Source organism: Oreochromis niloticus, linkage group LG12 (genome assembly GCF_001858045.2).
Source record: "Oreochromis niloticus isolate F11D_XX linkage group LG12, O_niloticus_UMD_NMBU, whole genome shotgun sequence".
Taxonomy (NCBI): domain Eukaryota; kingdom Metazoa; phylum Chordata; class Actinopteri; order Cichliformes; family Cichlidae; genus Oreochromis; species Oreochromis niloticus.
In genome coordinates this window covers 33,646,118-33,662,387 of record NC_031977.2, presented here as the reverse complement: position 1 = coordinate 33,662,387, position 16,270 = coordinate 33,646,118, and the positions used below count along the sequence as shown (strand labels likewise).

Sequence of the window (16,270 nt, the reverse complement as noted above, 5' to 3'; positions counted from 1 at the left end):
AAGCCCTCATTAATCATGCTGTATGGTGATAATTACAGCTGCTAAGTGTCGTTAGCTCTAAGTAGCATAACTGGCATTTTTCCAACTTTGAACTGAACAAGGTCACTGTGCAAAGAAGACAGAGCCAATTTCCACTGTGTGTTTGTGTGTGTGCGTGAGTGTGTGTGTGTGTGTGTGTGTGTGCAAAACAATTAAGACAAGGTTATGGGTTTAATGATGTGTGGGTCAGGAGGCGGAGAAAGGCACTGGGGTACAGTTATACAGGCAGTTTATGATTCCTGCACTAATAATGTACCTACTGTAATGGCACTGAAAGGACTTCTAGTCTTAGAAAACTGCAGTATTGGGATGCTACTACTGTGACATGCATCTTTTATTTTCAAGTTTCATCTTTTCTTAAAGTTGAAATGTGTATGGGTGTAGGAGAAGCCATTAAAATCAATAATACATGGCAGAAATTGGTAAGTCACATAGGCAGTTTCCGCCTCTAGATGCCAGATTTTGATGATATCTACAATAGAGATGACTTCCATGTCTTGAATATAATTAAACTAAATGGTGTGTAGTGCTGAAAGTGCCAACATTTACCACAGGAGCAGCGCCTCCCTCCAGAAATCATGACCCAGGTAATCATAGTAATGCATGAGTCTTGTTGGGAGGAGGTTAATGGAGAACTTGCTTTTTCCCTAGAAAACTGCACCCAACAAACTCATCACTGAACTGAGGAAGCATGCAGTTGTCTGGAGCTGAGATATCTTCATGAAAATAATATCTCAGTTTTTCCACATTCAGTCCGTCTACACCAATAAAAGCATAAAAGACAGTAATTTGTGCGCAGTCAGCAACAATAACGTAACCATCTTACTTTAATGTGATGCATGAGATCATGGGCAGTTTTCTTTGCCTGCAGGCTGCAAAATTGTCAAATATTTAATGATTTCCACTACTCTCATGACGTGATCCATTCAACAATATGCCCGCCTTCTCTGCAGAGCCATCCAGGAGAAGCTGAGTAACTGTCGCTCTTAGTTTAGCTTATTTTAGAGCGACATCCACCAATTAAAGGAAGCAAGTAGCTAGCCAACAGCTAACCTAACATCTCAAGAGGATGGAGCAATGCATTCATTTGGTCATGCTGTCACAAACATGAGTGGATTTCCAATTTCTTGTGCTCAGTGAGCAGAGGAAACTTGGTGGGTGGAGTTTGGTGCAGAGAAAATAGTTCCTAGTGTTTGTAATTTTTTTGAGGAAAAAGTTAAATTATTAATAAGTAATCAAAGTAATCAAGCAATCAAATTATAGCTGAATAACCATCATGTTATGCTGTTTAGATGACTCAGGAATTTGATTGACTCGTCTCAGCTTGTTTTTCTATCTGTAGATTTACAGCAAATACTTTGGTTTGCTCTTTTTTTTTTATTCATTTACTTTACTTGTATCCACTGCTCTCTCTGCTCTCTTCCTCCTTTCCAGTCATCATCCCTTCTCCCTCCTTCCCCCTTCCTTCGTTGTTCTTCTCCTGTTTCCTTCTTTTTCTGTTTCGTTTCCACGTTACTCCTTTATTCTCCTTCACCATTTCCAAAATAGCTTTCTCTTGTGCTGTAGTCTTTTCTTTTAGCTGCAGTCTGTAATTTCATGAGGAGAATTTTATAAAAATGTAGATTTTCTTTGTTTTTCAGGGATCTGAGCTCGTTAACCTGCCAGGGAAATGCTGCCCTGAGTGTTCCTCTGCGAAACCTTCCTGTGTGCACAAGGGAAAATCCTACAAGGTACTTCTATCACAAGTCTAGATTTTACTTTGAGCTTGTTTGCTTATAAACAAGATGGAAAATTGCAAAATCAGGCAAAGAATTCGTACTGTGTGGGAGAGACGAAGACTCCACAGGGCTCCTCTCCCTTCACATAAGAAAAAAGAAGCTAAGTGGCATGAAGTCTCTCTGCAGAGGAGTCTGTTACGAAAACAAATACATCACTATTAAGCTGTACACAAACACAAACTCTAAACACTGGAAATTACAGTTGCATTCAGACAGAATAAACGTGTTTTTCTGGACATAGCTGTGAAATTAATCAGGGCTTTTTAGGTCACAATCTTTTGTTTGTGTTTCTTTTAGAGGCTCATCAGCTTCATTATTCATAGGTTAGACCTGGAAAACCACAATGCAAAGCTTTAATTTTTTCACATTGATGGGGATGATGCTAATGTAACGCTGCAGGATGGTGAACCAAAGCTGTGGCTCAGAGCGAGTGTCGGGAGAACTATTATCCTTTTGAATAGATTGTTTTTTGTCTCCATGAGGAATTAATCTTACCACGAGTAAACAAAAACAGATAGATACTGCATACTTATTACGCGCCTACACACATTTATACACGGTTGTATCAGCTTTGGTGTTTTCCTGCGATGGGAGAGAGTCACCGAAAGGTTAAAGCTGCAGGTTTGTGACGGGATGATTACTGGTTTGAATTCACGAGTGACTTGGAAAATAACAGCTCGGAAAGTTAATGAGTTAGAATAATGAACTGTGTTTACCCAACACTTATCTTCTGGTTGATTTAAAGGCACATTAACAGAATATTTATAGGGAAACTGAAAGAAATGAAACCGTTTTCAGGTGTTTATTTGAAGGTGTGATTGGTCTAAATGGGAACATTTTATTACACCTTAAGTATAATAAATAAAAAGAGGTTGTAACCTGCCCTGCATAAAAGAATATCTCAGATATGAATATAAAGTGTCCTGTTGAGCCAAGGTTTTTCTGGAGAAGATGCGCAGGAGCAGGAACTATCTCTGCTCCCAACCCAGCTCTGGTTTATACTGTGCGTTTGTGGGGCTTATGCTAATTGACCAAATCAGTTTTACCTTATAAAGCTTTAAAGATGGATTAAATACAAGTGAGAGAAGAGTATGCAGAAATCAGCTAGCACCATGACATTTGTAGATTTCTCTTCATGCACAGATAACCTAGGCTGTCTGTATCCTTTGTCACACAGGTAGCTATTTTCTCACCTCTGCAAAGAAAGCTGATTGGACTCACAGTGCTAAAGGATTCCCCATGTAGGGATTAAATAGCATGGATTCACTTCAGTTTTATTTATATATCACAGAATAAAAGCAACATTTGCCTCAAGGTGCTTTATATTGTAAGATAAAGGCCCTGCAGTAATACAAAGAGAACAGAGAAAACCTCAACAATAATATGACCCCATATGTGCAAGTGCTTTGGCGACAGAGGGAAGGAAAAACTCCCTTCAACAGGAAGAAACCTCCAGCAGAACCAGGCTCAGGGAGGAGCAGCCAGTGGGGGTTAGAGGGGAAGACAGGACAAAGACGCGTTGTGGAAGAGAGTCAGAGATTAATAATAACGACTGTCACTTAAACAACAGACTTATTAAGCTCATATTGATTTTGTACTTATAACTGTGCTCATACGTACACTCACGCAAACAAAAAGTTTTCTAAGGACTCTGTGAAATGGAAAAACTGATGAAACTTATGGTTTCCATCCATAAGAGGGTAAGTAGCTGCTACGTGCTGCTAATCAATTATGCTTCACATCGGCACATGTGAACACCTCTGTAAAAGCTGATGTTTTGGCAGTGTGTTCGTCTGGAGCATTCAGGTGTGTTAACACAATAGCAGAATCTTCCAAGGAGTGGATGTCTCAGACTTTCACTCCAAGGTCTGGACGTGCAATGCTGCAAAAACAGCTACATCTCAGACTCTACAGTTAGCATGTTAAATATTAAAGTGCAATTAGAAAAACAAGTGTAGCTTTTTTGGATGAGCCGTCCAGAGAAAGCCTCTGCTCTGCAAAAAAGAACATGGCAGCGTGACTTCAGTTTGCTAAATTGCATCCAAACAGACAACAAGACTTCTGGAAAAATGGCCATAACACACAGCACCATGTTTGGTAAACACCAAACGCAGCAAATCAGGACCAACACCTCATACCAGCTGTCAGCACAGTGGTGGAGAGGTGATGATTTGGGCTTGTTTTGCAGCTGCAGGATCTGTGAACTTTGCAATCATTGATTCAAATATGAACTCCTCTGTATACCAAAGTTTTCTAGAGTCCAGTGTGAGGCCATTTGGCTTTGCCAAAAATGGGTCATGCAACAGAACAATGGTTCAAAGCACAGCAACAAACCTACAACAGCAACCTACAACAAAAAGAATCAGCCAAATAAAGTCTGGACCTCAACCTTGATTAAAATGCTGTTGAGGGATCTTAAAAGAGCGGTGCTCAAATGAATGGCCACAAACATCAATGAACTGAAGTAGTATATAAAAAGGAGTGGATGAGAACTCCTTAAAAACGATGTGAGAGACTGATAAAGTCAAGGTTTATCAGTCTCTCACATCGTCAAGCTAAAGACGAGCTTTGAATCATCGGGTGTATCTCGTTCTTCAGAGGACTGAAGTCTAAAACTGTTCAGGAAAAAAAAACCTCTTATCTGCAAATGAAGAAGATGAGTCATGCTTCAAACTAGCTCTTACACCTGTAGAATTTCTTAAATAATGGGAGCGCTGGTGTAAGAGCCAGGTGATGGCACACGTTAGTTTTTAAAGCGATCTGCTTGGTTCCCCGTGTGGACAGTAAAAAGTCTGAAAAGTCTTCACAGGTTCTTGAAAAATATTTTAGTTTTCCATGTGAGGCTCTTTTCCCTTTGTGACTGACATTCCTGCTGTCGCCCGTTCAGATATCTCCCCTCAGTGGGCCTCAGTCAGTTCACTCATTCTGTTTCAAAAAACATATGAGAGTCGTGACTGTCAGCCTTCTTTTAAAACGGACACATGCAGCTGATTAGCATTCAGACCACTGCCTTCTCTGTGTGGCATCCTTTTCAATCGTTAATCAGCTTCTTCAAAGTCAAAATCCTCTGTCTTCCAGTGTTTTCCACATTCTGTCCATCCTCTATAAAAGCCTTTACCGCAGTCACACTTTAAGCATAATGAGAACATTAACCTCCCATTTACAGCTGCAAATACTATGTCCTCTCTTTTTTAGAACCTTGCTCGATGGAGTGATGGCAGTTGTCGTGAGTGTGAATGCCACGATGCCCAGGTGACTTGTTATCTGAGATCCTGCCGTACCTGCCCTCTGGGCACCCTGGCTGTCATTCAGGACGGCCAATGTTGCCCCGAGTGTCACCAAGGTATGTTACCATGCAGGAAAAGTGACACACACAAACAAACACATGCATGTCGGGTATTCATATCTTGTGGGGATAGAATGCTTTCCCTAGCCACCAAAAACGAATGCCTAAATCTAACCATAACCCAACTGTAAAACCACATTTTGAGTCTCAAAAATGCCGTCAAAGTTGTGGGGACTGGGAATTTGGTCCCCACAAGTATAGTAAACTTCCAATTTTCGGTCCCCACAAAGATATGAATACACATGTATACACACACACACACACACACACACACACACACACACACACACACACACACACACACACACACACACACATATCAAAGGGTTTCTAATAGTTTCAATAAATACCTGTTTATTTTGCCAAGTTCAGCAACATTTCATTAAACTGCCCGTTTCATACATTCACCAGAATCATTTTGACAATGGAGACGACCATAGCCATGAAAATGTCCGAGAGTACTCACTAAAAACAGTTTAAAGTATAAAAGTCCTGCCTGGCATATTGACATGTTTTAAGGTACACTGCATTTCTTATCTTTGCCTGCCTAAAGTCGGAGAAACTGGTTTCTGTGGCTTTTCTTTGATTGATTTTTCCCCCTGTATGTTCGATTTTTGTTTGTGAAAAATCAGGAGTCATGAATGAAAACCTGAGTTTCTGATTCTGTGAAACATCCATCTCTGCCCCCTCCAGAACATTTCCTGAGCAGAGCTCTTTATCTTTTTCTCCCCTCGTTATCAAACACCATGTCTGTACTGCTCAGGTATAAATGTGTTTGTCTTTTTTGTGTTCGTTCATTCATCCTGAAAGTACGTAACCAAAATCGTGTTCCCTGTAAATGAGATGCTATTTGGCTAAAAAGTGAAATCATGCAATATCATTTTTGTTTTTCCTTTGTGATGAATGTGCTGTAAGGCGAAGTGCTCCATGTGTGTCAGCATGTCATCAGCTACACACTGAGAGTGAAACTGATCTCACAATAAGTCTTTCCTCATTTTATCACTGTCAAATTCTCATTCATGTCAGCATATTAATATTGATGTTAATGTGTGTATTAATCTGATATTGTTCAACAACATTGGTGATGTGAGTTGAATTTCTGGGTCCTTTTTGTTCTTTGCTGTGGGTGCTTTTATTTTTTTATCATATTGCCTCCTGGTTGCACTCTTTCTCTTTGGCAGAAAATAAACGTATTTAACAATTAATGACGAGAAAAAACTTTTACTGGCAAGAAAATGAGAGGATGAGTCAATAGCAGTGAGTTTGGCCCTAACAGGTGCAAATAAAAACCTATTCCAAGTGGAAATACCGCAAATTAAGAAATAAAAATTCTTCCAGTGACATTGAATTATGGCTTCTAGCTGATTTCCTCCTGTAAACCACATCAAAGCTCTCACGTTTCACCGCCCTCCTTGAAAGAGGCGGCTCCATCTGTCTTAATGACTGAAAATGGGTATATTCACAGCCAGCAATTATAACCATTTTCTCATATAAATAAATAACCTAACAGGCAATTAAACACAGGGACCACATTGTTTAAGTTCAGGCAGACTTGTAATTCAGGTTGGCTGCGTGAGTAACTAATTACAGCTGGGAAACAGAGGCATTTTTCATTGTGCCATTCAAATGTTCAGTTTGATACAACAATAAGTTGTTTCATTCACATTTATCGTCTCCATGTTTTATGTCCCTCGGCAGTCTTCATGCTCTCTTAGTTTTTACTGTATTTCTACCCAGCAGAATATTAAAATGTCTCAAATCTAAAGTATGCATATTCTCAGGCAAACAGTCTAATTAGTCCAAGTAAACAACATGAGAAATTTATAAAATGTAATATCCTGGAGTAGCCGATTGTTTTATGAATCTGAGTACCCAGTGCGGCCAGTAGGGGAAAAAAAGATCTGCACTAAATGATTTGATTTATGCAGTAAATTCACAAAAAGCCACACTCATTAATCTTAATTCACAAGCGTGTATGCTGGTGTCGACCAATTCAAACAATAGACTGAGAATATTCTAAAAATAAATACAATATTCTATTCAGTTCTGTTGTTTTTGTTCACACTGCTTTTTCCTAGTGAAAACCAAAACCTGCCCACATTTAGCAGAATTAGGACTATACACAAACATCTTCTTCCTTCATTTGATTTGACTTGATTTCATGATTTCATGACAGTTTCTTCATAAACAACAAGCCTTTAAAACATGAGTGTCAAACATAAGGCCCAGGGGCCAGAATTTGCCTGCCAAAACCCCCAGTCTGGCCCACTGGACAGCTTTGGAAAATTTGAAGGAGAGCATAGATTTTGGACTTTTAACTGCATTTTCACAGCGTTTCCTGCTGATAAAGACCTCCGCCATTTCCATTCATACTACACTAAATTAATTAAGTAGTAGACAAATAAAAATAATTTCATGAAAACAATTTTATTATTTCTGTCATTACTGCTTTAATGTTGCTTCTGATTTGATCCAGTGTCACTTCACTGATAGATGATGGCTCTCTTACAGCAGAGATGGTTTAATGAGCTACTGTTAATAATTAAGAGTTCGGTAATAGTGACTGTTTCATATTTAACTAAAAAAAGAAATGGAGGGCAGCTTTCCAAGTCTTTAATGAGTGAGGCATGCTTCAGGTTCAGACATGTCTAAGAATTTATAGGTCTATCCAGTGGTATCGATTATAGTTACACATTGCATTGTATGTGAACACTTGAACAGCGTGTGTGTTTTTGCATGCAATAATATGCCCATGTTGGTCCATAACAGATATATTCATGTCTGAATAGAAATTGATTTAAACAAGGTTAGCTCACTTAACTCTAAACTGACATGCTGATGTGATAAATTCACATGTCACGTATTCGGTTATTAACCCTGCCTCCATTTTCCTCCCTGTTAGTGAATTGAACATCCCAACTGAGTTCAGTTTGTGGCTAAAAATAGAAAAGGGGAAAAAGAACACAACCTCCTTTTCTTTCACTCTCTCTCATTTTTTGCTGGAACCGTAAATCATCCTTTAAGCCTATTAATCATGGCTGTACACTGGCCCAGAGGTCCGTAGCCTCTTTTCTGATTGGGCAGTTCTTACCTGAGGGGCATAACCAGAAGTCGTGCAGTGTTCAGGTCTCATGGGGAAAGATGTCAGCTTCTTATTTTGCTTTGATCTGACCCAGATTAGTTATTTGAAATTGATAAAATACATTTCAAAGTTTCATACTTAGCAGTAAAATCTATTTTCCTAACTTTCGGATACGATGCCATAGGTGTATTAATCTGTATGGAACTGCAAGGACGCCGTGATAGCTTTGAGATAAAAATCTAAGAGTCTTTGTGACTCCTTCAATGAGGAGCCTGCAGCCTAACTGTTCTTCTCAGCTTGGACACATTGATAATTTTATTTTAATCTCATGCATTTGTAATGTTTGTAATAATATACGCAAATGTGAGAGTCACACATTATGTTCAGTCCCATTCATTTTGTCACCGCGAGGCCTGAACTGGGATACTAACCCACTTAAAATAGGATCATTGTCCAAAATGAGCGTTTCCTTAACTTAATATTTTAATTAAATATTTTAAAATATGTTTCAAGCCATTTTCTAAGTATGTGGAGATGATAAAAACTAATTAGATAACTCATGTTTCCTGTACTCTTACAGTAAATCTCACACGGTAACAAATTTCATTGTTAAATTGGGATTGGCAGATAACATTAACCTGTTACTTTATGGTTCACTTAGTGTTTTATTGCCTAACATTGACAGAGTAATGATACAGCCTAAACATGAGCAGTTCTTTTTCTTAAAACTGTGTATCCACCTGAGCCTCAGTCATGGCCCATTACTGTTGTGAGGTGGAGTGTAATGCAGGACACAAAGGCAGTCAATGTTACACAAAAGCAAGATGTTTATTGGCTGTTTGCAAAGCCAGTAAGTAAGTACACAAAACACCAATCCAAAACTTTCACAGGGAATTACAGAAAACAGGAAGCAGAGAGCATAGACAAACAATCTGACAAGGACAAAGAGGGAGACTGGAGTGCTTGTACACCGAGGGCCGGGGGGGGGGGAATAAACAAAAGACAAACATTAAACACAGAGAGAAGAAGACTCAATCATCAAAAAAACAGAATCAGAGGGAACAGACAGGGTAACACTGAGGGAACCAAACACACAAGACATAACAAACACTAGCACTGGAACTGTAAACTATCAAAACAGAAACAATCCAATAAAGCTAAAGCTCAACGTACTTAAGCAATACTGAAAACACAGGATCACGAAACAACGGCTTTCACCCGAAAAACCGTGACATAAAAACAGAAATCAAAGACTCAATGTCACAAGAAATCAAACTGACAATTAAAAAAACTAAGAAATCATGAACCAAATTCAAATATGACATTTCAATTTAACATAGTTCTCACGTGGAGCATGAAACTGATGTGCTGCTCGGGGTTTAGAGCTGTTGCTCATTTCCAACCCTTATCCCTTGTTTGGCTTTTACAGCGAGAGCCAACGAATATCAGTAACAGAATTAAAACCAATAAAACAATTCAATCAGGAATCCAAACACAAAAATCAAAACTTCAAACTCTAGCATAACAGTGAAAGACAAACTTCTACATCTTCACCAAGAATCCAAAAACTTAAATACAGACAAAAAATCGTGGAACAGTTTCCAGAAAAACCTCAGCACTGCTGTGTGGAAGCACAACAACACTTATAAATTAATAATCATGTTTTTGTGTTTGCCAAAGAAAAAGAAATACTCTAATCTATCAAAAAACGGGCATCTTACCCGAAAGCATTTACAGTATGTAACCTTATATTATTGTTTGAAAAAACTCTCCCAAGGCCTACTTTGACATAGGACTGTGACTCCTTACAGGGGCTGAGATGATTAATAACTGCATGGATGCTACATAAATAAGCACACCATTAAAAGAGCAGTTTACCCCAAAATAAAATGTTTGTATTTTCCTTCTGGTGCTATCGATCCGTCTGAATTATTTTAGTGTGAGTTGGAAAGTTTTGGAGATATCAGCTGTACAGATGTTTCAGTTGGGTACAATGGAATTAAATGGCACTCAACCTGTAGTAAAAAAAAAAGAAAATCAACTTAAATATCTCTTTTCAGGAATCTTGACCCTGTTACTTTAAAAAATATAAACCTTGTTCTGAGCAGTTTCATCTAAAATTTATTTTCTTTCTACTGAACTACTCCAAGTACTTTTTAAACCTCTTAATCAGCACCTTATCATTGCTTAGTCGGTTTTAATGAGCAAAATTAGGAACAGTTGAATTAATCTGATGCCATTTGGAGCTTTATTGTCTTAAATAAAGAGTCTTATGATTGAAAAAGTTGGCAGAGTTAGGTGGATTACAGTGGGGCACTGCCTTTTTAGTGTGTGTCAGGGTGTGAAATGACCAGAAATCATCAGCCAAATGTCGTTAAATGTTGGCCAATGTTGGCAAGTTGGCTTATTTTCCAGGCTATGGCACATAACCAGCCTCAGGTGGAGGTCAAGCTTGTACGAACAGTAAAATTGGCAGTTATTTTTTTTCTTACACTTTTATAAAGCGACAGAACAACAACAACCTTGTCTAATATTAACACATCTGCAGTTTTCCAGAGCGAGGGTTTTCTCATTAGGTGTTTGCCATTATCAGGGCGGTGTTGTGCGGTTAAGTGCGCCTGGATCCACACCTCTGGATCAGTTGTTTTAATACAACTGTTAATCAATGCTGCAGTTTTTTAATTTTGTGCCTCAGGGACTCTGGCTCGTCACGCTTGTGAGAAAATTAAAGTGCAGCGCGAGAGCGTCGAGGCAGCGTTCTGTAAACAGCAGCTTGGATCAAAGTGTGTGATTTCTGAACCTGTCCTGTAGTGTGGGCTTATCCTCAAGACGAGACAAAAGCTATTCTGGTTCACTCTGTTGTCAAGGCAAAGAAGAAAGATTGCTGTAAGCAGTCATGAGTTCTGTTCTGTATTAAAATATACTTCTTTGTTTTCACTAATATTCAGGTACAAATTTTTTGCAGGAAGAGTGGAGAAATACCGTCATGGTCTTAATGCAAGATAGTGTTTGGACGTGGACTGTGCTGTGTTATTGTTACAGTCAATGCAACTCTTAAACTGATATCTTTAAGTGGGAAGCATTTCATGCCTGCAGCTTGTTGTTGTTAAGACTCTTCAAAGAGTACAAAAACCCAGGTGACAACCAAGGAAATAACAAACAAACTGATCTTTAACCCCAACCAAGAATGTTTTATTTTCCAAAAAGTATTACTGCTTCACTCTCGCTGAGTCGACTGAACCTAAATGATTAATTCTGTTAATTTATTAAAAAACTAACCAAATAGACTTTAGTGCCCAAACCTGCCTAAGTAGTTCTTAATGCCTATAAACCTAATGCTACAACCAGAAAACAAAGACCCTGGCTTCAACCAAAGAAGTGTGACCGTGACCAATAAATTGAACCTCTCTAAGGCAGATCCAGGCTACGTCCACACTAATGCGTTTTCGTTTGAAAACACATCGTTTTCTCTCCGTTTTGGCCTCCCGTCCACACTGAGACGGCGTTTTCCTCAAGGAAAAACGCAGCATTTTGGAAACGCTCTCGAAAACGCATACATTTCAAAACGGAGCTGTCCCGTCGCAGTGTGGACGCTCGAAAAGGCAGACTTTCTAAAACGATGGCGCACTTTAGTCATTAGATGCAGTCATGTGACCAATTAAACAAAGATAGCGGAGAGCATTATACAGCAGTTGTTTTGATTTTGACAGCCCTAAAAAAGATTATTATCAGTCTGTACATGCTCCAGATAGCTTTTCTTCAAATTCTTTAATTCTCACTCGCTTTTGCGCATGCGCAGGACTGGAACGTAAGCGTTTTCGGTCGTTTCAATGTGGACCCTCAACTCTGTGAAAACGCTAGTGTGGACGCGGAGCGTTTTCAGATGAAAGCGCCGTTTTCAAATCTATCCGGGCTAGTGTGGGCGTAGCCACAGTTACACCAACCCAGTATTTTAGCCTTTCAATTAGGATGTGATGGCCAACGGTGTCAAAGGCTGACGTGAGATTTAACATCAGCAGAACAGAACATTTAACTGCAAAATGGCTCTCAGCAACCGTGACTCAGACTGCAACCAGTTGGCAACCAGCTGGGTGGAGTCTCCTGTTGATCTCTCCTGCAAAGAGATTCAATTCAAATGAGTTGGACTCATCAGTGCAGATAGCCTCAGATTGATTTGATCACGTTGGCTCAAAGATGAAGTAATTGCAGTTGGTCCAAATTGGACTTAGAGTATTTAGAGACCGGCTGCTTTCTACCAGGTGTGATAAATAAATGTGTTCTGCTAAAGAAAAAAAACCTGGTGTCCACAAACACACACACGGCTGTTTGTGCAAGTTTTTCACAAACTGCCATGAGACTATGTTCAAATACATGGAGTAGATTCGTAAAACAGGAGAGCCCAGTTTAATAAAGATATCAACACTTGGCTGGTACTCATATTAGTCGGTAAAGCCGTCAGCGGGCCAGAACTCGCACCGCTAAGTGTCTTAGCCTCCCATTTTCTCACTTGACTTCCTCTCTCTTAAACTCTTATTTTTCCACATAGATTCAGTTGTGGGATGAAAAGGGAGGTCAAAAAGTGAGACTGAGTGGCAGATGGAAAGGAAATGGATGGGTGAGAAAGAAAGAAGCTATAAAGGACAATGAAGTCAGGGAGAGGGTGTAACGAGTGGTACTAGAGTAGGAAAAGAGATGGACAGAGATACTTAGAACAGTACATCCTGGCTTACTGACAGCCTTATTGGCCGTTAAGTCTCATCTTCATTTTTCTCGTGTTATCGTCCCACTCTCCTGCCCTCACAGTCGCTCTAGCTCTTCGTGCTTTGAGTCTTTTCTTGTCCTTTCTCTTGTGTTTTCTTCTTCTTCTTTTTCTCTTCCATCTGCCTTGTTCTGCAGTTGTCACATTAATCAGATCCCTCAGTCACATTTCTTCAAGCGGCAGGCACTTTATTTACTCTATGCATTCACATAATGAATGGAGCAATCACAGTGCAATCAAGTGCAAGCAACCTCGCTTATTGTTTGACAAGAGACTGCATGCATTTGCTTGTTCTGCAATCCAGATACGACAGTGTTATTATTGCTGTCCTCCCCCGAATCTGTAGTTTCAGGAGATGGCAGGCTCCCGAGCTTAAGTATTAATTTTTAAGAGGTTGTTTTTTGGCTTTTAAAGGGCAGGTAATTTTCCAGAAGAAGCCTGGGCATATAAAAAGCTGTAGCAAAACTTTAACACGAGACAGTGAGGGGATTTTTTTTAGTTTGTTTTAGATATAAATTTTATTTTAAGATGAGATCCTGCAGTTTTTTTTTTCATGTCACAGAAAGCTCAGCTGCAGAGGAAAATAGTGTATGTAAAAAAAGTGTATATAGGTAAAATGAGTGACCACTCAGCACTTTTTAAAATACTTTATCACATAATTTGGTCTTTTTATTTGTACTTTTTTAATAATTTATGCTCCTACTAATACTTTCTGATTGCATTTTCTGGGTGAAGGTAGTTTTATAGTCCATTTTTAGGGATGGAAGACTGAACACAACAAGAGATGCAGAAACACATTTTCACTGTCAAATGAAAGAGATTACATCTGACTTGAGACCAGCATCTACGTGGTGCATATGCCTGGTGGAAGATCCCTCTGCATACTGATAAACAGACCAGTTTTCTAAGGCGTGCATGCCCTTTTTACACAGAAATGGGCCTTACAACTTTTATTTTTTTAAATAAAAGTATTGTATGTATGTACCAACTGGTCTTTGCTTAGTCATTTTTTCCTTACATAGTGCTCTTTAGTCTTTAGATGTAAACTTACCCCTATTACCCATAGACTGTGTTAAACTTCCAGTTTCACAGGACTTGTGACACAATCCCAAACAAGTGCTTACTATTTTGCTTTAACCCGTGACTCACAGCCCTCACAGCAGTGCACAAGCATCTTCTCATTCATTCATGGGTATCAAATTGTGCCACTTTGAACAAAGCTGCTGGTGTCATGTGTTGTATGGTGTTGGTGAGTGACGCACTCTGGGAACAATGGTTATGGGGCAGACCTCGCACTCCTAAATCATCACATGTGCACAGTTGTAAAGTAGCTGTTGGCGTCACATTCAAAGGCACGGAGGAAGAATGTGAAATCATACCAGAATGTAACCAGACAGTTACGTCACTCACAAAAGGAAACCTGTTATGTATCTTTACCAGGCAAGTTCACATATTCAATAGAATTAAATTTTATTTATAGCGTGCCAAATTATGACAAAGGTATAGACATTACAATAATACAGAGAAAGCCCCAACAATCAGATGACCCCGTGTGAGCAAGCACTTGGCGACAGTGGGAAGGAAAAACTCCCTTTTAACAGGAAACAACCTTGCCAAACCAGGCTCAGGAAGGGGCAGCCATCTGCCCTGGCTGGGTGGATGTGAGGGGAAGAAGAGTTGAGGATCGGGTGTGAAATTTATGGTTTTCAGGGTTTTTATCGTTATTTTTTTATCGTTTTTATCGTTAACTCTGTTTCCCTGGGTCTTTTCCCATGTGTTATGAATAAATCTTTTTTTTTTTGGTACCGGTACTGGTTTTATTTTGTTGTATTTATCCGTGACACCTTAAAGGCCGGTCCGTGAAAATATTGTCGGACACAAACCGGTCCGTGGTGCAAAAAAGGTTGGAGACTGCTGCTGTACTGTATATAGTGGAGATGACAATAAAGTTTACTTTGACTTTGACTTTGCATCATGGAAAGCGGCCAGGTGCCCTAGTCTATTGTAGAGTAACTAATGCAGGATTCAAGCTCACCTGATGCAACCCTACCTGTATGCTTTATGAAAAAGGCCATTTTTAAGTCCAATATTAAAAGTAGAGAGTGTTACTGTTCAGGTTTTTAGTTCTTCTGATCTTCTCCTAATATTTAGGTTTACATAGTGGCTTACACAGTGAAGACTGACTTTTAAGTACCATTAGTTGGCAAATGAATGAAACAGTCTAGCACTCATAAATACTTGGGAAAATGCTGGATCAATTGGGAACCAGTGTGGGCAGAGAAAGCACTTTAACTCTTGATCACAAAGTGCACCAGTGGAGTTGCTGGCAGACAGCAGACTGGTATTCAAAATCTCTCCACAGGATACATGTTAACTGAGTAAAATGTGCCACTGCTAACAGTCTGACCGTAGAACCAAATGTACTGGATGGAATTTAGTAAAAAATAAATAATGTGTGTGTGTGTGTGTGTGTGTCTCTGTGTGTGGTTTTGCATAGTTTAATGTGTCTGCCTTTGCAGAGTGTCAGTGCACAGGCAATTTTTTAGATATAATTAGCATAAAATTAAATGTCAAAATGTGTGTGTCACCGAGGGAGTAGCAAGTGCTCCTGCGTGCACCAACAGTATTCGTCCAGATTTGTAGAATAAACTCGAATCTTGAATAAAATTGATCCAATATCCAGATTTTTACCAAAAATGCTAAGTTATTATTGAAATCCACATCTCTGAGTTAAATGAACTGAATGTGTGTTTACAGCCCAGTGCCACACAGACTGCCTGTCGTGCTCGGGAACGCCTGATCACTGTGACAGCTGCAGGGAGCCACAGGCCTTACTTCATCTTGGCCGCTGCCTGTCTGTCTGTCCAGTGGGCTTCTACGCTGAAGGACGAGTATGTGCAGGTAGGACTCGCTTTTAAATCTACAGTACTGTTTCCATCCATAAAAGGGTAAGTAGCACCCAGGTGCTGCTAATCAATGTGTTAAGTGATCATCAGCAAGCGTGAACGTCATCACTAAAAGCAGACGTTTGGGCCGTTTGCTGGAATCCTGAAAACGACATTTAAGTACAGGATGATAAATATTATTGATTTCTGATTTGGATTAGCTTTAAGTTACACATTTGTGGTCACTGAGCTTGTATCAGTGGTGCACTGCACACAGTCACAGTCGTCATTTCTGTGTGTTATCACTGTTTAAGTTTCTTCTTCTTTTATTTCGTTTTACTTTGTGCATGTGGGCGAATATAAAGTTGTGAGTCTGAACTC

The 16,270-nt window shown here is 39.4% G+C and overlaps 1 protein-coding gene across 1 annotated transcript in view; it reads left to right on the top strand.

Moving 5' to 3' along the window:
* Nucleotides 1–16,270, top strand: part of fras1 (Fraser extracellular matrix complex subunit 1) — a 311,100-nt gene that overhangs the window by 119,017 nt on the left and 175,813 nt on the right. Inside the window, 3 exon segments of the mRNA XM_019365971.2 lie at nucleotides 1,680–1,769; nucleotides 5,013–5,160; nucleotides 15,762–15,905. Coding sequence (XP_019221516.1) covers nucleotides 1,680–1,769; nucleotides 5,013–5,160; nucleotides 15,762–15,905 — 382 coding nt within the window.